This window comes from Vipera ursinii, assembly GCF_947247035.1.
Source record: "Vipera ursinii genome assembly, chromosome: 8".
NCBI lineage: Eukaryota > Metazoa > Chordata > Lepidosauria > Squamata > Viperidae > Vipera > Vipera ursinii.
Genome location: NC_139519.1, coordinates 19,674,644 through 19,699,785, shown reverse-complemented (window position 1 = coordinate 19,699,785; position 25,142 = coordinate 19,674,644). Strand labels below are relative to the sequence as shown.

The window sequence follows — 25,142 nt, the reverse complement described above, 5'->3', positions numbered from 1 at the left end:
CCAAATTAATTTGTGGATTTCGTTTCAACCACGTCAGGCTGATGATGGTGCAGAAGGAACGATGGGATTTGTACATCTTATAGGAAATCCTTGACTTATAACCATAATGGAACCTGCCCATCATGGTTGTAATTATGACAGCCATAAAATGGGTCAGTTGTATGAGCAACTCAGTTTTAGGACCTTTTTTGCAGGAGTCATTAAGTGAACGTCACAGTTGTTAAACCAATCCACGGTTCGCTATGGGTGCAGATGTCAACGCTGCTAACATTGGATGTTTTTGCACTGACCACAGATGGAGATGCAACCATTTTCTTCTTTTTGCTTTTAGAGTTAGGTTATGCTGGGGGGAGGAATGTGCATGAGAGTCTAGCTAGACATAAAAAGGATGAACCTAGTGTGAGAACCAAGGTTATTGAAATAAGAGATGATAAAGAATTGGCAGGCTGGAGAGCTGGAGAGGAAGCCCGGGCTTCAAACTAATTGGGGAATGTGATTTATGACTGTTAACTGGAGGAGGGAATTGTGCTTTGATACTATGTGCTCAGGGGAGGGGAACTCAGATTTTGGCTTCGATTATGTTAGTGCCGATGCTATGCTACTCAAATAAAGATTCTTTAAGGTAGCCTGGTTGCCAAGTGCCAGAAAGTCAGTCATGTGGCCTGGGGAGCAACCATCTCAATTTTAAATCTGGGTTGTAAATAGCCTCCCGGTAGGTCCATCATAACAAGCAATCATAGGTCAAGGGCTACCAGTACATTACAAAGCTTGCAATGAGATCTTCTCTGCTGCACTAGAAGTTACAAGATTATACTGGGGACAGTTAGTAGCTAGTCATGTTGTACACGTATCTCTGTTCTTTGGCATCTTGTATGACGTCTGACCATCATTTGCCCACCCAAAGCAACTGCCTCTCCCTTCCCCATGATGGCGCTGGCTCGCAAGATTAATCTCTCCTTTGCCATGCATTTTCTGAGCATTCCCCATCCACTCAGGCCCAACTCTACTTATGCAAAATAGAAAAAAAATGGCTGAGTTTCAAGTCCTTCAGATGGCTGGGACATTAGAAATGGGAATATTAAATTAGATACCACATTCTGGTAGAGAGAAGTTCCCTCAGAATGGGCTCCAGTATTGAGTCCAAAAGCTTGGAGGACTAAATTTCTGGTCTCAGTGACTGACCCAGATTGGATCCTGCAACATTATCCTGGGACATATCTTCATACGTTTTAGATTTATTCTGCTTTTTTTTCCTACTAATGTTGCCTTTTAAACATTTTCTTTGCTTTGGCACACCCCAAATTTCAACCTTCCCTGATGTCTAGTGCAAAATATCCCACCGAGCCAGACAGATGAGGGAATCTGTGTAGGAAGAGGCAAACAAAAAGAGAGAGAGAGAGAGAGAGAGAGAGAGAGAGAGAGAGAGAGAGAGAGAGAGAGAGAGAGAGAGAGAGAGAGAGAGAGACTTACGAAAAGCAGCAAGAGACTCAACTCGAAGTACCGGCTTGCGCCCTTTTCCCATTCCCTCTAGCTTTAATATCTGGAAATTTGCCATGGCGTTATCAAGAGCATCAATCTTGTATTTAGGCACACTGAACACGGACGAGAAATAAGCAATAATACTGCCTTCACTGTGCGGAGGAAAAAAAACGACACATAGGTTAGAATCCAGGGATTGCTGGAAAAAAATATATATACCTGTAATAGAACATTCCATTATGCCGCATTATTATTATTATTATTATTATTATTATTATTATTATTATTATTATTATTATTATTATTATTATTATTATTATTATTATTATTATGACGCGGTGGCTCAGTGGGTTAGGACGCTGAGCTTGTCGATCAGAAGGTCGGCAGTTTGGCGGGTCGAATCCCGAGTGCTGCGTAACAGAGCGAGCGCCTGTTACGCGTCCCAGCTTCTGCCAACCTAGCAGTTCGAAAGCACATAAAAATGCAAATAGAAAAATAGGGACCACTACGGTGGGAAGGTAACAGCGTTCCGTGCGCCTTTGGCATCTAGTCATGCCGGCCACATGACCACGGAGTCGTCCTTGGACAAGCGCTGGCTCTTCGGCTTTGAAACGCAGATGAGCACCGGCCCCTACAGTAGAGTTGGAAACGACTAGCACGCATGTGCGGGGGAACCTTTACCTTTACCTTTATTATGATCAATGGCTTCAAGGTCTAAAACAGGTTTGTTTGTTTTTTTCAAACTTGACAACTTTAAGATCTGCAAACATACGTAATATTCCTTCCTCTTCTTATTTTCCTTACAACAACCATCCTATGCGGTGGGTTGGGCTGAGAGAGAGTGACTTTCACGGCTAAGGTAGGACTACAATTCACATCTCCTAGTGAATGACCCAAAGTCACCCAACTGACCAGTTTTCATGCCTAAAGGCAGACTAGAACTCACTATCTCCTGATGATTGGCCCAAAATCACCCAACTGGCTTTCATGTCTAAGCAAAACTAGAACTTGTGGTCACTCAGCCATCTTTTGTGCCTAAGGTGGGACTAGAACTCACAGCCTCCTGGGGATTGGCCCAAAGTACCTATCCACCACCTTTTGTGCCTAAATAGGGATTACAACTCAGAGTTTCCTGGCTTCTAACCTGTTGTCATAACCATTAGACCAAACTGTTCTGATGTTTCATGAGTTACGTACCTGAATGCTCGTATTTTTGAGTCTTTGTGGAATGGACCAACGTCCGAATTATTTGCATAGATGTCCAAGAGCTAAAAATAAAAAAATGGCTGCATTGAAAACAAGTACAAGAATGGATACATTTCTATTAAATTCAGCTTAAAAATCAGTCTAACTACTCCAGCTGGGCTCATTTTTCTCACAGCGTGTACCATTATTTGTCAATGTCTTACTTATTTATCTGTTGGGGTTCTAGCTTCTCAATCCCTTCGTTAACAGTCCTTATTTTACTGAACAAACGATGGGATTGGGCTACAGTCATTCAGAGCTGTGGTGGCGCAGTTGTTAGAATGCAGTATTGCAGGCTAGTTCACTGCTCACTGTCAAGAGTTCGATCCTGACCGGCTCAAGGTTGGCTTATTATTCCATCCTTCCAAGATCGGTAAAATGAGGACCCAGATTGTTGGGGGCAATAGGCTGATTCTGCAAACTGCTTAGAGAGGGCTGTAAAGTACTGTGAAGTGGTATATAAGTCTAAGTGCTATTGCTATTGCTAAAAGGGTTTATAAATTGGGATGGCTGGATCCATGTCAACATGCTAAGCCAAAATCCAATAAACCACATTACATGATTTGTGTTATATATGAACCCCACCAGGTAACTTGAGTGGTTTTTTGTCTGTTGCATGAAATTGTGCCTTACAACCATGTTGCTTAGTTGATGGAGTTCTAGGTCCCAATTATGGTTGGTGAGCAAGGACTGGCTGTAATGCCAGCTAGACATCAGCAGAAGACCCCTCCATGGAGGACAACTGATGAGTTCAACCTTGCTCTCAAGAAAATAATTTCTTGCTATCCATAAGACTTTAAGTGGTCTCCATTTTCTCTTCCATCTCATCTCAAATAGGCCTGACCTGTAACTTCCAGAATTCCACAGCTAAAAATTAAGAGAATTATCATTGCAATAGATTCGGAGCCAATAGGTGGTGAGAAGCTGCTTTAATCTAAACCCTTGACATCCAACACAAAGGATCCGTTGCTGCCGTTGGTCATACCGTTGTTAGTTCTTACCATCTTCTTTGCACTCTTTGCCATTGCAGCGAATTCAGGAGAACTGGAACTCTCATAAGCATCGATGAACCGAGTGCCTATCAATCTCATGTGGCCGTTGTATGACCTGTACTCAAGGGCGGCCCGGTCTGAAAGCAGCCAAGGGAAAACAGAGGTCAGAATCAGCAAAAAAATGTTGGACAGAGTACTTTCTGCTAGCAGCCCAGAATGTCTGGAGATGCCCATTAAGTTATTTGGAAAGGGTCACCCCGCCACCCTTTCACCTTGTTGTTTCTTGAGTATTGCAGCTGAAAACCCACCGGGAAGACAAATGTAAAATCTCGCCCTAAATAGATGCACCAGGATTAGAATCTCAGGAGTTCTATTTTATAGGTGACTAAACCCACAGATCTCAGAGGAAGCAGATTTATTTAGGTGTAAAGCTGGTGAAATCAGCCGTAGGATATGAAGTAGTGTATTAGTTGTTCCACCCTAACATATTATCGTTCATAACTACTTTTAGCTCGGAGTGCAAACACACAACTTACATTTGAAGTGCCAAACCAGCAGCCCAACCAACAGAGAAAGGAACAGGCAGATGGAGACTACGATGACCACCACCACCCAGCGTTTTGGACCACGCTTCTCAAGCTTCTTGGTGTTCATGGTGGGGAGGAACTCCACCCCTTCCTCGAGGCCATTCATGTCCTAGAGCAAGACAAGCTTAGATGGTCAGGCTGCATTTCAAGCACATCCAAAACCCTTGTCCCTGAGTGCCTCGTGGATGTTTTCTCATCCAAATGTATTACAGCAGGGTCAACCTCAGACTCTTCGCCCATGACAAACATTGCAAGATGCGTTTCTGCTTGAAGTGACCCCAGTTCCAAACGATAGCTGATTTTTTTCTGCAGACTGATAACAGAACAAGGCCTCAGTGCAAAGCAGCCTCATCTTATTCAGTTTTCTCCAGCTTCTGATTCCATTTTTCAGAATTTGTTGTCCGACACAATTCTTGGATCTTGGTTGCTACCTTGCAAATGTTTCATTACCCAGCTAGATAACATCGTCGTGCTAGCACTGATGACGTTACCTAGCCGGGTAATGAAATGCCTGCAAGAAAACAGCCAAGCTCAGAGAGCACCAAGGACCCCACAATCTCTTCTTCCTCCTCCCATTCTTCTCCACTCCATAAACCCCACTCCCTCCCAGCACGGATGATCTTACCTAGCCGGGTAATGAAATGACTGCAAGAAAACAGCCACGATTAGAAAGCACCAAGGACCTCACAGTTCGACTCTGAGCTGCAAATACTCACTTCTGTTGGTACTGAGACAATTCTTTCTGTCTTGGGTTAGGACTGACTCTGCCTACCAAGCTGTGCACCAACAAGGCATCGTTTCCATCACTAAAGACTTAGCCCTGCCATCCTTAAGGCAATCAGTCATAGCAGGTAGAGTCACCAGGTGTGAACAATGGCCTAGATGAGAAGGACACCATGCTGGATTCAGTACAGACTGATCTAGTCCAACATTTGTGTCCCTCGATTGTTGAGGCTCTTAAAGCAAGACAAAAAGCCAAGCGGGATTCAATAGTGTTCAATGCTTTATTTAGTCTCTCTTACTTTCTTCCTTGCTCTCAATCTCTTACTTCTAATTAGCTTCTGTTCTGTTGGATTTTGCTCGCTCATTATTATTATTATTATTTTTTCCTTTTTCTTTCTTTGCTTTAAGCCCCTGGGATTAATCGACTTGAGTTTAAATTGCTCTGCGTCACACTGCAAACCAGCTCTCAAGTCACATTCGTGGCTGTAAAAAGCAAGGCCGGCAAGCAGACAGATGGATAGACACAACATCCATTTCTTTCTCTCCACCCCACAGAATGACGCGTGCGATGCTTTTGCACATTGATTTAAGTGCTCAAGGGGAGCAGGACTGGTCAACGCCTGGTTAAGAGACACCTGCTGCTTCTCAGCCTGTCCACCTGCCCCCCCCCCACAAAACCAAGAGGGTTGCCAGCAACCCTCTGAGTCAGAATACCTACCAGAGCATTCTCTCAGCAAAAGTACACATGCAAAGGTTATCTCAATATTTGATTCCAACACAGACTGCAGAGAAACTTAATTGCTCCTGCGCAACAGCTTCTCCTTATTGACATGTTATAAAAATGCAGGGCCAAATAAAAGCCCATGGATTACTGGGAAACTTAAAAAGAGATGCTGGAATAACAACTTGATACCCATGCAGGAAAATAATTACGCCTTTCAGGTCTTAACTCAAAACTTGCCCATAAAAAAAAAGAAAAGAAAGAGCACAACTCTGTAGCACTATATCAGAAAATGAAAAGCGCTAGCCATGTTACAGTCAGGTCAAGTGGCAGAATTCGAATTGGAGACTCCAGTTTTTCCTTCGCCAAATCCCTCTCCATCTGAAATCACCGCAATCCAAATTGCTTAACTAAGAATCAAACACAGAGGAATCCCTTAAGCCATCCCTTTGTCAATCTTTTCCTGCTTCTGTAACTTTGGGCCAGTCTGTCCCAGCCCAGGCCACCTCACAGGATTGTTGTTGTGGGGAAAAATAGGAAGGAGGGAAGGAGGGAGGGAGGAAGGAAGGTGTGGTGGAAATGTTCACCACCTTGAGTTGTTTGTAAAAAATATTTATTAAGGCGGGATGGAAATAAATAGGTACATTAAAAAAAATGTGTTGGACTACAATTACCATGATGTGGGTTGGGAAATGCTTTTTCTAGCACACAGAAACTCTGAATACACAGTTGGAGAACCTGCACACTCATTCCCAGAAACTGCAGGGACATTTGATTATTGCTGGCACACTCACCGAGGAGTTTCAGGAACAGACTTTTCTCACTGGCCCAACCCAACACCGCTCTTACACCTGAGAGTCAATCCAGCCAAAACAGGTTGTCTCAACTGGGCCACACCTGTGTTACACTCCTGGCAGCAAGAACTCCAAGGTGATAGAATCCCCTCTATAAACCTTTCTTCGGTCTCGGGAAGGAAAAGGAGAGGCGTTTACTTCCTTTTGTTCTCGGGGCACCAACCCAGCTTGAGCTAACAACTGCTTCTTCCTGTAACCTTTTGTAGGAGGACGGCACCACCACCCCACTTTGAGAAAGAAATATTTTGGTAGTATTAAAAGGCAGAATATTATATTTCCCCAAAGGATCTTAAAGGCAGAAAAGCAGAGCTTTCTTAATAGCCCCAGGCAGAGGCCATGTCTGTAGAAATGCAGATTTGATCATCCTATTCAGAAAGGTTGGAACAAGGAAGCTAGAAGCTGATGGGATTAGAAAGACAAAGACCCCTAAAATCTACATACCCCACCCAAACTCTAAAGACATGACCTTTAGGATATAATAGGATTAAACCACCACCATCAGAATACCAAAAGGCAGTGCTTTTTTTTGTAAAAGAAAAAAGGTGCCGGAACTCACACATGTCATGCAACCTGCCTTGCCTACCCTACAAGGTTCCATCCAAAAAAGGTGCCGGAACTCCGTTCTGAGCGTTCTATGAGGAAAAAAGCCCTGCCAAAAGGGCATGCTCAGAACCTCAGGTCAAAATAATAATAATAATAATAATAATAATAATAATAATAATAATAATAATAATAATAATAATAATAATAATAATAATAATAATAATAATAATAATAAAAATTTAATTTTTATACCGCCTTTCTCCCGAAGGACTCAGGGCGGTGTACAGGGCAATACAATAAAATACAATATATAAAAATTAAAAGAAATATTAAATACAGTAGCCCAATTAAATAAATTAATACAAAATGTTAAAATACCCCAAAACCCATCAGACCAGGCCGGCTTGTTCAAATAAATATGTTTTTAGGTCATGTCGGAAGGAGCGAAGGTCGGGAGCCATAAGTACATGACACAGGAAATTCAAAGCCACAGGAAACAACTCCAAACACAAAAGGCCAAGAAGGTATAAGAACCCACCAGTCTCAGCAACATGTGGTCAGCTTTCCCAGAGCCACATTTCTGTCTGGTGCTACTCTTCGCTAAACTACAACCTTCTTTCTAAAGCAGTCTCCATTTTGTTTATTCCCGGCTTGGACTGGACCCTGATGAAGATTTTTCTTTCAATATTTTCAATAATGGAAACTCTAAGGCATGGGTCTTCAAACTCGGCCCTTTTATGACTCATGGACTTCAACTCCCAGAATTTCTCAGCCAGGCATGCTGGCTGAGGAATTCTGGGAGTTGAAGTCCATGAGTCATAAAAGGGCCGAGTTTGAAGACCCCTGCTCTAAGGGGAGTAAACTACCTTCCCAAAGAAAATAGAAATGACAGTCAGGGACGGGTAGGATGGATCCCAGGAAATACCTCCTTACTTTTCCATCTCAGGCAGGTGGATGCTACCTAACAGGCAAACAAACCAGGGATGCCAGATAATTTGTCTCACCAGCTACATTCAACCACCAGTGTCCTTTCTCTTTGACCTGATAAAGGTGGGTGGACATGATCCTTGTTAACTCTATCTGTCAGGGAAATAATCTAGTAACTGAGGAAGGGGTCAAATCTCCTAGTGCAGGGGTAGGCAACCTCGGTTCTTTTATGACTCATGGACTTCAACTCCCAGAATTCCTCAGTCAGCTATGCTGACTGAGGAATTCTGGGAGTTGGAGTCCATGAGTCATAAAAGAACCGAGGTTGCCTACCCCTGTCCTAGTGCATAGCCAAATCACTCCATTTCTCAATGGCTTGAATTTTCTCACAGTTGCTTGAAATCTTCCTCCGAACACACATTTTCCCTGTGTTTTGAGCCCATTAAATTCCACTCCAAACTGCAATCCATTATAAAACTTCATTTGTTCACGTTTCATTCATTGCTAACCAATCTCAAACATTCTACCCACATAAGGTTATAGTGGCTTTTCACTCTTAGCTCTTTTCTGAAGACAATAGGAGCTATGTTTATTTTTGTGGATTTGTTTACTTGAATCCCGCCTTTATTATTTTTATAAATAACTCAAGGCAGTGAACGTATCCATCACACCTTCCTACTCCTAGTTTACTGACAACATCAGTCCTGTGAGGTGGATTGTGATGGGAGAGAATGACTGGCCCAAAGTCACCCAGCCATCTTTTGTGGCTAAGGCAGGCCTAGAACTCTCAGCTCCTGGCGAAAGTCACCCAGCTGATTTTCATAACTAAAGTAGGGCTTAAATATGTGTATACATATTCAGGTATGTTTGTATCCATTCCTGGGGGTTTTGTTCTAGAGTTCTCCTCTCCCCCACTGGTATTATGGTCATCTTCTTCAAAGTCATGGAAGGCAACTGGCCTTGTTGACCTAATGGTCCTCACAAGCCTGGGAACTTTTGGTCCCTGCCCTCCCACCTCATTTCTGACACATAACAATGCTTCCTTTCCCTCTCTCTATTCTGAACGTAAAGTGTTGTGTTGTAAAAGTTAGCACTTGGCAACTATTTGTTTTTAGACACTTTTAAAAGGATGGGGCAGCTCTCCAATGGCCAACCTTAAATCTAAAGCTGCTCTATAGAAAGATGGTGTAAAAACAAAAATTGTAGCCCAATGCTTTTCTGGAGTTTCCATCTCTGACTGCAGCTGACAAAACTAATTATTTAAACAGAAAGTATAGCCCAAGTTGATTATGTTCCTTCAAGCATGCTCAATGTCATAATCTTATTGGTTAGAATTATGTCCCATTTTTCTTCCATAAACCTCTTCAAGGGAGTAACAACCAAAATAACTACCTTTTAAAGTTGATGAAGTTGAGAGAGAATGACTGGCCCCAAATTGCCCAGTCAGTCTTCATAACTGAGGATGGAATTGAATATTTTAACCATTACTATGCAATAATTTAAGCTCAGGGAATAACTCTACTTCCCTGCCTCAGTCCAGAATCAGATACATAATCCTAAAATTGGAAAAATCCTTGTGGCTCCATCACTGGGAGCTACGAAAACAATAAAAAGGAAACCAGTTTGATCTAGTGGTGAAGGTACCAGATTAGAAACCAGGAGCATGTGAATTCTAGTCGTGCCTTAGGCATGAAAGCCAGCCAGCTGGGTGACTTTGGGTCATTCACCAGGAGACTGTGAGTTCTAGTCCCATTTTAGGCATGAAAAAACCAGGTGGGCGACTTTGGGCCAAACACTTTTTGTCAGCCCGACCCACCTTACAGGATTTTCATTGTGGGGAAGACAGGAGGAAGGAGGAGGTATGTTCCCCGCTTTGAGTTATTTATAAAAATGTAAAAAGCAGAATATAGGTAATCCTTCGCATCCAGCTCAGCCCTTAGCGACTTCATGAACATATTCATTTACTTTTCTTGATGATAACACTGAATTGGTTTTCTAATCTCTACCATTTTTAGAAATGTTCTCGTATTTCTGATCTTCTTATTTCACAGACAAGATGTTTAATTAGCTTTTATACTCATTAAAAAAGGGACGCGGTGGCTCAGTGGGTTAGGACGCTGAGCTTGTCGATCAGAAGGTCGGCAGTTTGGTGGGTCGAATCCCAAGTGCCGCGTAGCAGAGTGAGCGCCTGTTCCTCGTCCCAGCTTCTGCCAACCTAGCAGTTCGAAAGCACGTAAAAATGCAAGTAGAAAAAATAGGGACCACTACGGTGGGAAGGTAACAGCGTTCTGTGCGCCTTTGGCGTCTAGTCATGCCGGCCACATGACCACGGAGACATCCTCGGACAAGCGCTGGCTCTTCGGCTTTGAAATGGAGATGAGCACCGGCCCCTAGAGTTGGAAACGACTAGCACACATGTGCGGGGGAACCTTTACCTTTACCTTACTCATTAAAAAAAAAATCTAAAAAGAAGTTAGTCTCTAGCAACTTGAAGAGACACATAAATGTCCTACTTTGATCTTGGCCATCGCATGGATGCAGGAAACCCAGCCAGAGGTCTGTTACTAATCTAACTACAGAATTAAATTAATATTAGAACTACATTTTACCCCTGTGCCTTCAAGTAAATTCCTGCAAATTATAAAATATTGGGACTACTGAATCCCTCCTCCACACTTAATTTAATCTTCATTCATCAGCTAGGTATTCAAGATTTCTTTGTTCAAAACATCTTTATTTATTTAAACAATGTATAGGCCGCCCATCTTACCTCAAGGTAACTCTGATGAATGAAATCTAATGCGGGGGCGGGGGGGGGAGAAACCCTCAGAATATGCACGTTTTTGATCTCCCAAGAAAACTAGTAAGATTGGTTTCAGCTACGAGAGAACAGCTTTGCAAAGCTATTCAGGAAACCAACCGCTTGTAATCATTAACTGAAGTTGACTTCCTTCTTCAAGACAGAGTCTTGCCACATGGCTGTTGTGTAACCTGCAGTCTGGTTTCATTTGATCAGTTAGCCATATCTTCATTTGATGACTCAGCACTTGCTTTAAACACAACGAAAACATGTGGAAGTTAGACCATATATGGATTAGTTGGTCAGCGAAGCAAAACTGATAGACTTAGAAGGTTTTAGATCCTTTTCTTCCTCTTTGCTCATCTTCATGTGGAGGTCAAGGATAGCTGAGAACATTCAGACACCCACACAAGTTTAAAAATATGTAGCTACTACCATCCACCGCAAAGCGGGGAGAAGGGTCTTCAAACCTGTCCCTTTTATGACTTGTGGACTTCAACTCCCAGAATTCCTCAGCCAGCGTGCCTGGCTGAGAAATTCTGGGAGTTGAAGTCCACAAGTCATAAAAGGGCCAAGTTTGAAAACCTCTAATCCACCTACCAGAAACACAAGAATGGCTAAATTGTAGACAATGTGGTTTGAACTCTGCTGTAACAGTAAATAAATCCCGGTTTCTAAACAGGATATGAGAAATCACATCAATGTCCAGAACAATGTTTTTCAATCTCAACAACTTTAAGCTGTTTGAACTTCAGTTCTCAGAATTCCCCAGTCACAATGGCTGACTGGGGAATTCTGGCAGCTGGAGTCCAAACCACGTAAAATTGCTGAGGTTTCAGAGACACTGGTCTAGAAAATATTGTAGAAAGAAAATAATGTTGCAATACACCTTTACAAACTAAGTAGGGAATGCACAATTATCCCTTAACTAGAGGATTTCGGCCAGGGTAATACCAACGTGTATTTTAACATTTTAACAACAAAGCTGCAATGCATGTTGTCACTTGCTTCCCCACCAGTTCTTCTGTGGACATCCATATCCTTAGATTTAGGCAGCTGTCCATCATAGAAAAAGCATAACTAAAGAAAGCTGAACAAAATACATGCATGCACATGTGCCAAAATATTTCAGAATTCTCACTAGAAACTACCTTTTCACTGGCAGTCACGGGAAGGTAGAACATATTTGCGGGTTTAACTTAGGATGGATTCTAAAGGAGAAACAGAACACCACTTACAGATTGATCAAAAATCTAGAAATGTATTTATTTTTAAGTGGTGCACTTTCCCCCTTTCACCTGGAAGTGTCAACAGAAATATAGTTTGCAACACCAAGCAAGAATATTCATCACTCAACTCTCCAATAAAGATAAAACCACCATAGTTGGAAAGGTCAACCTTAGGCCACATCTACTTTTCAGGTGAGTTTGCTTCTTGCACTCCCAAATACTTAGCCATCTTGAAATGGAGAGTAAGTTCAATAAAGAAATAAGCCACATTTGCAAGCCACGGATAAGACTCAAAGAATTAAGCACTGCTAAGACCAAGATATAAAGCCATGTAGGTAAATAATAACGGCAGAAACATATAAAGTGAGAAGGTCCTTTTGAGGGATATAAGGGATGTCCTAGTTTGGGCAACCTTAACCGATCCAATCACAACCTAGCCTCAGAACACAATACGCCACATTCACAAAACACAGTCTTGGGTCTTATTCAAATGCAGTTGCTTTGCATTTAAACAGGAGAGGAAGGAGGAAGAAACAGGAGGAAGAAACAATCAAGATCTTACTTCCACAATAGCCACAGAGGATAATTAGCAAGAAGGTCAACCAGGGCAGAAGGAAAACCAACCTTAAGAGAAAGCCAGTTTCAGGTCTAGCCACTGCCCATTCATCATAAAGAAGTGAGGCTTGATGTACGTCATCAAGCACTTTGGGCATCCAAGTGTGAGTATTGCTATGAGCTCATCCCAATGGCACGTACTCATTGCAGAAACATAAAATGCCACCCTCCAACAGAAATTCCCAGTGAAGGAGGATACAACCTCAAATACAATTAATGTCCAAACATCCAGGAAGAGAAAAAAGAGAAACTGTAATGAGTCTCTAGTCTAGCAGGAAGACATTTGAAAACCAAAGTTAACAGTGTCTGTGTCAAAAATAGGGTGGGGGGGCACCTACAGAAAAAGACATCAGTGCCCAATTATCTAATCCACAATTCAAACCTCACAAGGTCGCACAACAGACTTTGTCATTTGCTTTCAGCTTTTCCCTAGTTGCAAATCATGAAAAGTAATTTAGCTGCCATAAAAAAAATGACTGTTGGGAGATGATTCTGGTTAATCTTTACCAGGGCTGGTCAAGAGAAGGAGAAAATATGAGAAAGAGAGATCTGAAACAGGAAATCTTATTTCTGTCATGAATTCCCTTGTTAAATTTTCGCTGTAACTGTAGAAAAGCCAACTGCAGTTTAATTAGCACAGTGGAGGTTTAGTTCAGAATAAACCCTGGACAGCTACAAGAGTCCCTCAAACCCTCATTCTAATTTTTCCTCGTTTTAAATAACAGCAATTATTTATGACTGTTTCCCAAACTAATTGGGTAAGATAGATATTGATTCTGCCAATTACTTCCTATTTTTTATAACCCTCTTCAATCCTAGTTTGCATTACCAGGAGGATAAAAATCAAGGTCACATAAAATATTAGTACCACTTTATAAAGCCTTTGTAAGACCAGACTTGGAATACTGCATCCAGTTTTGGTCACCACAATATAAAAAAGAGGTTGAGACTTTGGAAAAAGTGCAGAGAAGAGCAACTAAGAGGATTAAAGGCCTGGAGACTAAAACATATAAAGAACGGTTGCAGGATTTGGGTTTGGCTAGTCTAGAGAAAAGAAAGACTAGGGGAGACATGATAGCAATCTTCCAATATTTGATGGGCTGCCCCAAAGAAGGATGGATCAACCTATTTTCCAAAGCACCAGGAGGCAAGACGAGAAACAACGGATGGTAAGTAATCAAAGAGAGAACCAACCTAGAATTAAGGAGAAATTTCCCAACAGTGAGAACAATTAATCAGTGGAACGACTTGCCTTTAAAAGTTGTGGGTGCTCCACCACTGGAGGCTTTTAAGATGAGACTAAACAGCCACTTGTCTGAAATGGTATAGACTAGAGTCTCCAGCCTGAGCAAGGGGTTGGACTAGAAGACCTTCAAGATCCCTTCCAACTCAAGTTCTTTACATATTGATACAGATGACTATATTATTGCCTTGGGGATTGTCAACAGATATAAAACATCTACAACAACCTGGCAGGTAGAACAGAACCAGTTGATCCAATACAGTCCTTTAGCTGCAGTCCTAAATTTATCCCTGAGAATCTTTCAGTAAAGAATCAAAACCCAATTTTTGAGTGTATTATGTCTTATTCACCTTGTTCAGTGTGGTCTTCAAAAATCTTATGTCTCATTTATTTACAGTAGATCCTGATCCAGCAGGTTCTAATTTCCAGATCTGTATTGGAACCATTACACAAAGCCCACATCAAATCCCCTTGTCTAATCTTAAAGCAATTTATTTAACAGAGAAATCCCACAGATTTTCAGTGGCACTTTTTGTTGTTGTTAGCTACGAAGTCATGTCCGACCCATCGCGACCCCATGGACAATGTTCCTCCAGGCCTTCCTGTCCTCTACCATCTTCTGGAGTCCATTTAAGCTCACGCCTACTGCTTCAGTGACTCCATCCAGCCACCTCCTTCTCTGTCGTCCCCTTCTTCTCTTGCCCTCAATCTTTCCCAGCATTAGGCTCTTCTCCAGTGAGTCCTTCCTTCTCATTGGGGGCCAAAGTATTTGAGTTTCAGCTTCAGGATCTGGCCTTCTAAAAAGCAGTCAGGGTTGATCTCCTCTAGGACTGACCGGTTTGATCGCCTTGCAGTCCAAGGGACTCGCAGGAGTCTTCTCCAGCACCAGAGTTCAAAGGCCTCAATTCTTTGGCGCTCAGCCTTTTTTATGGTCCAGCTTTCACTGCCATACATTGCAACTGGGAAGACCAGTGGCAGTTTATTACCAAGCAAATAAGGAAATTTAAAGGCAAGTTCTTTAAAAAAATGAAAAGTTTGGAATACTACACTAAAACCAGGGGAATTTTTAAAATGTGGAAAATGACAGGAAATGTTCAAATGAATCATTATGTTCTCTCTCCATTGCCTGATTCAAGAAAGATAAAAAGGATTTGCTAATAGCTTATTATTCATTCAAGTCCGAACCCTCTTAATTTCAAAACTCAGCGCTTCATTTAAAGTGATTCTATATTTATTCTGGCCTGCAACTGACAGAATTTACTTGAAAAGCTTGTAGAGAACACTTTTTTATCCATAGATGGTTCCAAAATTCAAACACACAACATTGCAAAGAAGATTAAACTAAGAGTGACAGCTTTTGCATTATCCAGCATCTAAGAGTTTCATATCCTTCACCAATAGCAACAGGTTCTCTCCTTTTGCAAATAAACTTGCCAATTTTTTTCCTGCAATCACAATACTCAACATTAGACATACAAAGCACACCAATTATATCCACTGCTTGTTTACATTCTGGGTGTGCATTTGATAAGGAGCAATTCAGTTTGAACTACACTCTCTCGGGCTGTCCAGATGAGGTAGATGAAAGAAAATGTAGGTCAAGTTTCTCCTACCTCCAGCTCTCCTACGTCCAGCTATCTTAGATGTTGCTCCTAGCTGGAGGCAAGATTTAAAAAATGAGTGTGTGTAGATAGCTCAACACCATGACGGATGAGAATTTTGGATCTGAGAGACCTGGATTCAAAGCTCTGTTCCACTCGTGGCGCCTATGGTCCAAGCGCTCAGCCTTCCATCCTTCCAATCTGGGTCAGTAAAATGAGGACCCAGATTGTTGGGGGCAAGATGCTGACTATGTAAACTGCTTAGGGAGGACTGTAAAGCGTTGTGAAGCGGTATATAAGTCTAACTGCTCTTGGTGTTGCTCTCTCAGTCTAATCTTGTCTTTTGCAACTTCAAGTTGCATGGACTTCCTCTCCCAGAATTCTACCCAGCATTCCCTGAAGAGCCAGAATTCTGGGAATGGAAGTCCACTCAGTTTAAAGTTACAGAGGTTGAGAAACCCTGGTCTAATTTCTAGGGAATCGATGCAGAATTTGAATGTGGAGACCCTCTCATGATCTCTCACTCCTGACCATGCTGTATGGGGCTGCAGAGACCTGCTGGTTCAGCAACCACTAAGACTATAGGTCTCCTCTTCCATGACACAGGAAGACACAACATAGAGAAAACCCCAGTGCAAGAACTCACCTTATTTTCAGTAAATACTATGTTGGTTAGCTCCCCTCAGTGCCCAAATAGTGTTCCCTTTCCTCTCTTCCTGATCAGTATTTTGATGTTGTAAGAAATTCTTTATGCACATACTTACTGCACTAATCTTCAAAAGTTGGGACCTTTTCATCTATAAGACCCCTTTTTCAGAGAGAGAGAGAGAGGGAGGGAGGGAAAGAAGAAAGAAAGAAAGAAAGGAAGAAAGGAAGAAAGAAAGAAAGAAAGAAAGAAAGAAAGAAAGAAAGAAAGAAAGAAAGAAAGAAAGAAAGAGAAAATCATCTGTCTGAAGATGGAACAGTCAATTCCAACCAGGAGTGATTTTGCTTAGGAGGCAAAACAGACCTCACAAAATCCTATCAATAAATATGGAGACATGTTCTTCAGAAGACATCATTAAAGTTGAAAAGTCCAATCATACACGGCCAGTAAAGAATATTCTATTCTTCTGTCCAAATTGCATGGTAGAATTCCACAGACAAAGTATAAGCAGTGTTTTCTAACCCGATTCTTATTTATTGATATTTTATCAGTATCTTATACTAATTTCTGAAAGTGACAAGAGACCCTTAATCTTATTCTTCAACTGATTTGCAGATTAAAGTTCTCACCACAATACAATCCATTGGAGTATGAATATATATATTCATACTCCAATGGATAGCTTGACAGTTTTAGTCAGAAAGAATTCTGAATGGAAAGTTGCAAAAATCAAATGCCTAAGTCTAAGGTATCCCTACCAAAGTAGAAATTAATTAGTTAGACCCTGCTATGAATTAACCTTCTTTCATCTTTCATGAAAGACTTCTTTTGCATCTCTGCTCATCATAGCATGGAGCGTTCTGATTTGGTTTAGTTTTTCAGCATAAGTCAAGCCTCAGATTCAGTTAAATGAATTGTAAACGTTTTCCCGAAAATAGTGCATTTAAAAACATTCTAACCACAGTAAATCAACCACAGTAAATTTTCTGGCTTTAGCAACATCTCTGTATAAAGATGCATCCAATAAATCGGGCTGTACAGATATACAAGCTAATTCCCTTGTTGCATTTGCCCAGATAGCCTAAACAAATGATGAAAGCAATCAGGAATGAAACAGGAACAAAGGAAAGGATCTTTTAAAGAGAGAGATTTTATATCCTTCTATGAAGAGAGAAAAAAGGCTATTGGTAGCAATTCCATATTTATTAGAGAGGAAGGTCTTTCTTGTATTGGGAAAAAGGGAAAAAGAAAGAAAGAAAGAAAGAAAGAAAGAAAGAAAGAAAGAAAGAAAGAAAGAAAGAAAGAAAGAAAGAAAGAGGGAGGGAGGGAGGGAGGGAGGGAGGAAATACATTTAAACTATTCCATAGGAACTTATTGTCACAAGAAAAAGGACTATGTATAATGACTGTATACTATATGCAGACTGTACATGAGTACTATGTATAAGTATTATGGATAACCACCTATTATACAAAAATAACATTTTAGGAAAAAGGTTCTTGCTTTCCCTGTTACTTTGATTCTATAGTAACATTTTTTAAACTTTTTTTCCCCAATCTACCTTTATTATTGGATGGTATTTTTTAATCTGCCATTATTTCATGACAGCCTCGTGGAGACATGGGCAGAAACTAGAAATGCTGGGATAACTTTCCACGGGATTTCCAGCCTACATAGACAACGGATAATTCATCAAGAATCCACACAATCAGATAGGGATGGCTGATCTAATCTAGGGAGTTACGAGATGGCTTTGTGTATCGATCATACCGAACCAATTCTGCTGTGCTTGGAAACTAAACATGGTTCAAGCAGTTGGTGCTTGCATGAGAGAACATTAGGAAGGCAACCTTCCTCTCAGAAGAAGACAACAGTAAACCACTTATTTATGCTGCCAAGCAAACTTCATTGTTCACTGGAAACGTGTTCTTCCCCACAGAAGAAATTAAGAAGGTATGAAGAAAATGTAGGTCAACATGAACAGCTAGAACATTAAAAAAAAACAACACAAAAAATCAGCACTTTCCTTTTTTTAAGCCCTGGTGTCCCCCAATGCAGAGATTTGTTTTGCATGCTACATCCCCCAGCCATTTTAAATTACCGGTAACTGTTAAAATTTTGAAACTAGATTAGTGCTAATTAAAGAAAACCAACACTTTTCTTCTAAACTTGAGGAAGCCTTTTTGCTAGCCTCACCCACCCAAGGAGCAAATGTTCAACTTCCACTCCACTACTCCAACTGGAAAATCTGCTTGCCATGAAACAAGGAACTCTCTGACCTTAACAAAAGGCAATCAGTTTGGTTTTTTTGAGCAACTTCAGAACAATACCAGAAAGAAAAAAAATCACATCTTGAATCTACAATCAGCGCACTTCTCAGATCAAGTCTATGTCACACTGAACTCAGCTCCCGGTGCATCCAAGTTGTTTTCTTGCAACAAGGAAATGGCTCGTTGTTGCTTCTTCTAGGGATGTTCTTCTAGGTCTAGGATGTTCTCAGTTTAGCCTACAGTCTGGGGATTTCAGAGTAACCTCCCATTCAGGCAGGAACCTAACTAGGTCCTAGTTCGGTTTCTGAGCCCAGACAAGTATTGCCAGTTACTTTTAGGAGGACATTTTTTTCAGGATGGGGAAAAAGAAGGTAAACTTTCAGTGGCCATCCAATGTCATTCTAGGCAACTCTTTATTTGACTGCACTGGTGAGAAGGGCTTACTACCTTAAGATTAAATCTTTGAGGAAACTCACAGTTGAGGTTTATCCACTCCAGTACATTGGACTGTCTCTGTTTTCGAACAGGTACAACATTCTTAAAATCTTTCTCCGCCAACAAGAATAAGAAAGTGGCCTATTAGAAACATTGCATTTGCAGGGGGGAAGATCAAGTTTCTGCATCCCCTGACAGGAAATCTAAATAATCTGTAGCCAGCCTCCACCTCTTCAATGTCAAAACAATCCCACCATTAAAGGAGACAACTCTGGAAATATCCCAGAAGTAAGCATCCTTCAGACTGCCCATACTGCAATATACTCTAGGTAAAGGTAAAGGTTCCCCCGCACCTGCGTGCTAGTCGTTTCCAACTCTAGGGACCGGTGCTCATCTCCGTTTCCAAGCCGAAGAGCCAGCGCTTGTCCGAGGACGTCTCCGTGGTCATGTGGCCGGCATGACTAGACGCCAAAGGCGCACGGAACGCTGTTACCTTCCCACCGTAGGGGTCCCTATTTTTCTACTTGCATTTTTACGTGCTTTCGAACTGCTAGGTTGGCAGAAGCTGGGACGAGTAACAGGCGCTCACTCTGTTACGCGGCACTCGGGATTCGACCTGCCAAACTGCCGACCTTCTGATCGACAAGCTCAGTGTCCTAACCCACTGAGCCACCGCATCCCTTTTAATATAACTCTAATTTCCTAAAACCAAATTCCAGAGCTCAAAATTATTTTCGGTTTCAGGAAGCCTTTTTTGCCCTTTGCTTTAACCACCAACACGTCACCATCCCCATCATCATTGCTCAATTTCAGAGTATTTTAGGTCACTGTGAATACTTTCCCTTCCCTTCTAGACGGAAAACCGTGAGCACAGTTCCCACCCCCAAGTTCTGCTTCAGCAGATGTAGGCCACCGCTGTCTCTCCAAAAATCTATCACTCATATACCGCTATCACCGTCCCTGCCTTTCTTTTCAAAGAATCTGCTGTCAATCCATCAGACGATGGCCTAGGCCTCAAACCAACCTCAATGAGTATTGGAGTTGTTAATTAAGAGCGTTTTGTATTATGATAGATTTACTAAGCCATGTATTATTTTTCTTTATCTTTGTGTGCTATTATTTATCCCTTGATAAGTTTTTTTTTTTTTAAAAATTCTTTTCATTTTTTAAACTTGGTCTGCTTTCTCTCTCTTTTGGGTTTTTAACACGAGCTCGAACCACAATCGAGGCCAAAAATTTCTGTTGCTAAGTCAGATATTATGCCTCATTTTACGACCCTTCTCGCCACACTTGTTAAGCGGATCACTGCAGTTGTTCAGTTAGCGACGCGGTTGTTAAATGAATCTGGCTCCATTGACTTGGCTTGTCAGAAAGTCGCAAAAAAGGGGATCACACACCCTTGAAACCCTTTCAACCGTCATAAATACGAGTCAGTAGCCAAGCCTCTGAATTTTGATCACACGACCAGGGGGATGCTGCTGCTACGGTCGAAAGAGTGAAAAAGGTCATAAATCGCTTTTTTCCAGTTCTGTTCTAACTTTGAACGGTCGCTAAATAAACTGTTGTAAGTCGAGGATAGCTGTATTCACTTTTTTACTCCCCTCTTTCTATGCTGGTCTATCCCAGAGACCTGATCTGCTGTCCTTTCCATTTTCCTACCTTCCTTCTCAAAGAATCTGAGGCCACAATTCACCTTTGCACACCTTTCTGCCCTAGCAGATCAGCTGAACACCTGAGCAGCTTCCCAAATTTTTCTTTCTCTTTCTCTTTCTTTCTTCTTTCTTTCTTTCTTTCTTTCTTTCTTTTTCTTTCTTTCTTTCTCTCTCTCTCTCTCTTTCTTTTCTTTCTCTTTCTTTCTTTCTTTCTTTCTTTCTCTCTCTCTCTTCTTTCTTTCTTCCCCTTTCTTTCTTTCTTTCTTTCTTTCTTTCTTTCTTTCTTTCTTTCTTTCTTTCTTTCCTTTCTCTTTCTTTCCTTTCTCCTTTTCTCTTCCCACCCAAAAGCCTCAATCTCTCTGGAATTCAGTCCCTCCAAACGCCAGATCGACAAAGAAGGACCAGGCCAAGCCTGTTTGAGATCCGCTGAGATTTTTCTTCCGTGCTCGGATCCCTCTTAAGGGGGGGGGGGAAGAGACCCTTCCCAGCCCCAAAGCCCCGCCAGCCCAACAAAGAGACGGCAGAGGAAAAAACTTGCGGATAAAACTCCGGCTAGGATCCATCCCGGTTTAGCCACTTCAGACTTCGTTCGCTTTCCAACTCTTGGGGGGGGGAGGGGAATCACACACACGCCAAAAAAATAAAAAAATAAAAAATCCCGATTTTTTATTTTAAAGCCACCCTTCCCAGGACCCGCTCCCCGCCCCCCCCCAAGAAAAGCCAGCAGGAAGTCAGCGCTCACCTCTGTCTTGCTGCTGTATTTCAGGCCCGCCTGCGAGACCTTCGTCTTGGCCCCCGAAGGTGGGCGGTAGATGTTCATCCTGCCGGGACGTTTAGGGAGCCTTCATGGACCGATCGACCGCTCTCTCCCTCCCTCCGAGGAGGGCGACGGGACGGGGGGGGGGAGAGGGCGGAGGGGAGGGGGGCGAACGAGGCGGGACGGGAATCCGACAGGAAAAGGAAAAAAGAGACTCCCGACGACGAGTTTGCCCCCAACTTTTTCTTTTTCTTTTTCTGGCTTCCAGACGCAACTTGGAGTTTTCTCTCTACAAAGGAAAGGGGAGAAAGCCAGGCGGGGGTGGATCCAAACGCATCCGGTGCTCGCGCTGAGACTCCGAAAAGGAGATTTTTCTCTCCTTCCTTCCTTCCTTCCTTCCTTCCTTCCTTCCTTCCTTCCTTCCTTCCTTCCTTCCTTCCTCTTTCTTTCTTTCTTTCTTTCTTTCTTTCTTTCTTTCTTTCTTTCTTTCTTTCTTTCTTTCTTTCTTTCTTTCTTTCTTTTTTCTTTCTCTTTCTTTCTCTCTCTTCTTTCTTTCTTTCTTTCTTTCTTTCTTTCTTTCTTTCTTTCTTTCTTTCTTTCTTTCTTTCTTTCTTTCTTTCTTTCTTTCTTTCTCTTTCTTTTTTGGTCTCTCTCTCTTTTTTTCCTCGCCTCTTTCTCTCTCGCCTGCTGGTACTGGGTCGCTCGCTCTCTCTCTGCCTGCCTCGGGCCCTCGCGCGGCTTCCTGGGTCGCCCTTTGCGCGCACAGGTGACTCGGGGCGGGGAGGCTGGAAGCGCTGCCGCTCCCCCCGCCCTCGCGGGAATTTCCTGCCGGCGCGCCGCCCCGCCCACTTCTCCTGCTGGCAGGTGTGGGTGGGGTGGGGCGGGGAGTGAAATCGGTCGGCAGAGAGGTGGGAGGGACCTTAGAGCAGCGTTTCCCAACCTTAGGAACTTGAAGATGCGTGGACTTCAACTCCCAGAATTCCCCAGCCAGCTATGCTGGCTGGGGAATTCTGGGAGTTGAAGTCCACGCATCTTCAAGTTCCTAAGGTTGGGAAACGCTGCCTTAGAGGTCTCCAAGCCCAACCCCCTGCTCAAGCAGGAGGGCCTTGCAGAATCACAGAATAGAGTTGGGAGGTCATCTAGTCCAACCCCCTGCACAAGCAGGAGACCCTCAATCTATCAGGACAGAGCTGGAAGGGAGCTTGGAGGTCATCTAGTCTAACCCCACCCCCCACCCCCGCACAAGCAGGAGAACCTCAATCAATCAGAACGGAGCTGGAAGGGACCTTGGAGGTCATCTAGTCCAGGGATGTCAAACTCAATTTCACTGAGGGCTGCATCAGCATTGTGGTTGCCCTCAGGGGGCCGGGTGGGTATGGCCAGGGTGGGCGTGGCCTACTGGGTGGGCGTGGCTAGAGTGCATATGGCCTACTGGGTGGGCGTGGCCAACTCTACATCGTTCGCATCAAGGGTGCCTGTGGGGGCCTGGGCAGGAGTGGGACAGATCTGAGGGTCTCTGGCAGGAGGAGGGTCTCTGGGCCAGGGCCAAGGCAGCGGGGGCCGTTCCCTCACTGTTTCCAGGATGGCTTCGCGGGCCACATGAAACCACTTTGCGGGCCGGATCCGGCCCCCGGGCCTTGTGTTTGACATGTCTGATCTAGTCCAACCCCTGCTCAAGGAGAACCTCAATCAATCAGAATGGAGCTGGAAGGGAGCTTGGAGGTTCCCTAGTCCAACTGCCTGCTCAAGCAGGAGACCCTATAGCAGGGCTCTTCAAACTTGGCCCTTTTATGACTTGTGGACTTCAACCCCATTCTGGGAGTTGACGTCCACAAGTCATAAAAGGGCCAGGTTTGAAGACCCCTGCCCTATACCGTTCCAGACAAGGGGCTGTCCAGTCTTTTTAAAAGCCTCCAGTGATGGATCCCCCACAACCTCTGAAGGCAAGCCGTCCCACTGGTTAATTGTCCTCTTAGGAAGTTCTTCCTTAGTTCTAGGTTGGTTCCCTCCTTGAGTAGCAGAAGGCGAGAGCCCCAGGGGATGGAGGGAGGAAGACAGGTGGGGGGGCTCCAGGCAGAAGGGACTTACTGGGCTGCCCAGGAGTAGCCACTCCTAGACTGAGTCACAAAGTGAACGCAAGTATTTGGAAAAGCAGGTCATTTTAGAAACAAGCTAATGGGATTGTGTATCATCACTGAGATTGAGAGGAATCACACATTTCTATTAAGGTTACTGATTTATTTGGGGCGACAGTGGTTCGCAGGGAGCAACCGTGTAAAACACAGGCTTGTGTATGTCCATCCAGAAGTGAACATTCATTCATTGGATTCACACACTGAAATAAAACACCACAGGGTTGGGTTGCGTCTTGGTCAACTTTAACCCTGGACTATTGCAGGGGAAGGCAACCTTGGCTCTTTTATGACTCGTGGACTTCTGGGAGTTGAAGTCCACAAGTCATAAAAGAGCCAAGGTTGCCTACCCCTGGACTATTGTAGGCCTTGACATATTGTGGGAATCCAGCCAACTGTAGTTTATTTAGTAAACTGGTGAATGAGATCCTTGTTATTATTGGAGTAGGCTAATGCAATGTGCTTCCAAAGGGAAATGATAGGAAAATACATGACTGCACACAACATAGGTGGTTTTAGGCACTGGCCTTAGTAGAGCAAATAGTTGCAACCTTGAACTTTGGTTCAGATAGAACACTTGGATGAGCAGGAAATGGGTTATCTTTCTGAAAAGACTGGCCTCCAGAAATGAAGGTATTCATTCCGCCCCGGGGATTGAGAACTTGAGGAGTTGCAATCCTAGCATTTCTGCAAGGGGCAGCCAACTGTGCGGTGCCCTTTTGAGCAGATTGTCTAGTGTGAAAAGACCAGAGCAATGAAGTAAATATGCTAGTAATAAAAAAATATTCAGAAAGGCAATGCTGACAAATCACAAAGATGCCCAGAAAACAACCTAAAATATATGTAGTATTGCTTCTTTAGAAAAATGAAATTAAAATATTAATTCACGTTGCTGAAAGTCACTGCAGATTTGGTTTTAAAAGGTACCTCTTCTCTGTTATATGGATTTTAAACATTTTCCCAACTGTCTCAGACATTCAACAAGCTGATGTGTTACTTTAAAAGTTTTTGTGCCTTAAATTAGATTTGGGCCAGATACTCTCTCAGGTAATTTATATCATAGACTATGGGGGGGGGGGGAATAGGACTGTGTGAGCGAATGAAGTTCCTGAATGAAAAGCAAGATATACTAAATATATAAAAGATAATTTCAGCGTCATAATTGAGGCATAATTAATGGAAAGTCCGTCACAGCAGTGGATTGCGTTTCCTAGCCATTTTACAGGATCACTGATAGGTGTATTTACTGCAAGCTGTCTAGTGAATCCATCAGAATGTCTTACATTATCTTTAGATTATCCCAAGAACACAGGAACACGTCGCTACCTGGAGGGTTTAAAATCCAATGAGAAAAATATCCAGCAAGAGAAAAGAAGGAAGTGCTAGTTGACGAGCAGAAGAGCGAGAGAGTCAACCAGACGAAAAACAGAGGCCTAGGAAAGCTTGAAAAGGAGAAAATATAATGAGAAGTTGACCCTTGTGGCTATCAGGGCAAAACTTCCAGGCAATGTCCTAAAGTCCTGGTCTGCATCTCAAGCAAGAGAAATCCCAACTGCTGCAAAATGGGTTTACCTTTGGGGGACCTTCAGATACCCTGATGTGTGTGCTATACGGGGTGTACGTCGACAGTGGAATGAGATGGTCCATTGAAGGAGAACAGAAGTCTGCTCGTCCCTTTGTTTCAAAGTCTG

The 25,142-nt window shown here is 42.8% G+C and overlaps 1 protein-coding gene across 1 annotated transcript in view; it reads right to left on the bottom strand.

Moving 5' to 3' along the window:
* The window catches only part of ST14 (ST14 transmembrane serine protease matriptase), a 37,048-nt gene extending 14,439 nt beyond the window's left edge, over window positions 1-22,609 (bottom strand). The window contains exons 1-6 of the mRNA XM_083368423.1: window positions 22,382-22,609; window positions 21,305-22,238; window positions 4,253-4,412; window positions 3,726-3,853; window positions 2,677-2,747; window positions 1,471-1,631 (exon numbers count right to left, since the gene is read on the bottom strand). Of these exons, the coding sequence (XP_083224549.1) occupies window positions 1,471-1,631; window positions 2,677-2,747; window positions 3,726-3,853; window positions 4,253-4,412; window positions 21,305-21,382 (598 nt within the window). The 5' untranslated portion in view covers window positions 21,383-22,238; window positions 22,382-22,609. The remainder of the gene's footprint in view (window positions 1-1,470; window positions 1,632-2,676; window positions 2,748-3,725; window positions 3,854-4,252; window positions 4,413-21,304; window positions 22,239-22,381) is intronic.
* Between the last annotated feature and the right edge of the window lie 2,533 nt (window positions 22,610-25,142).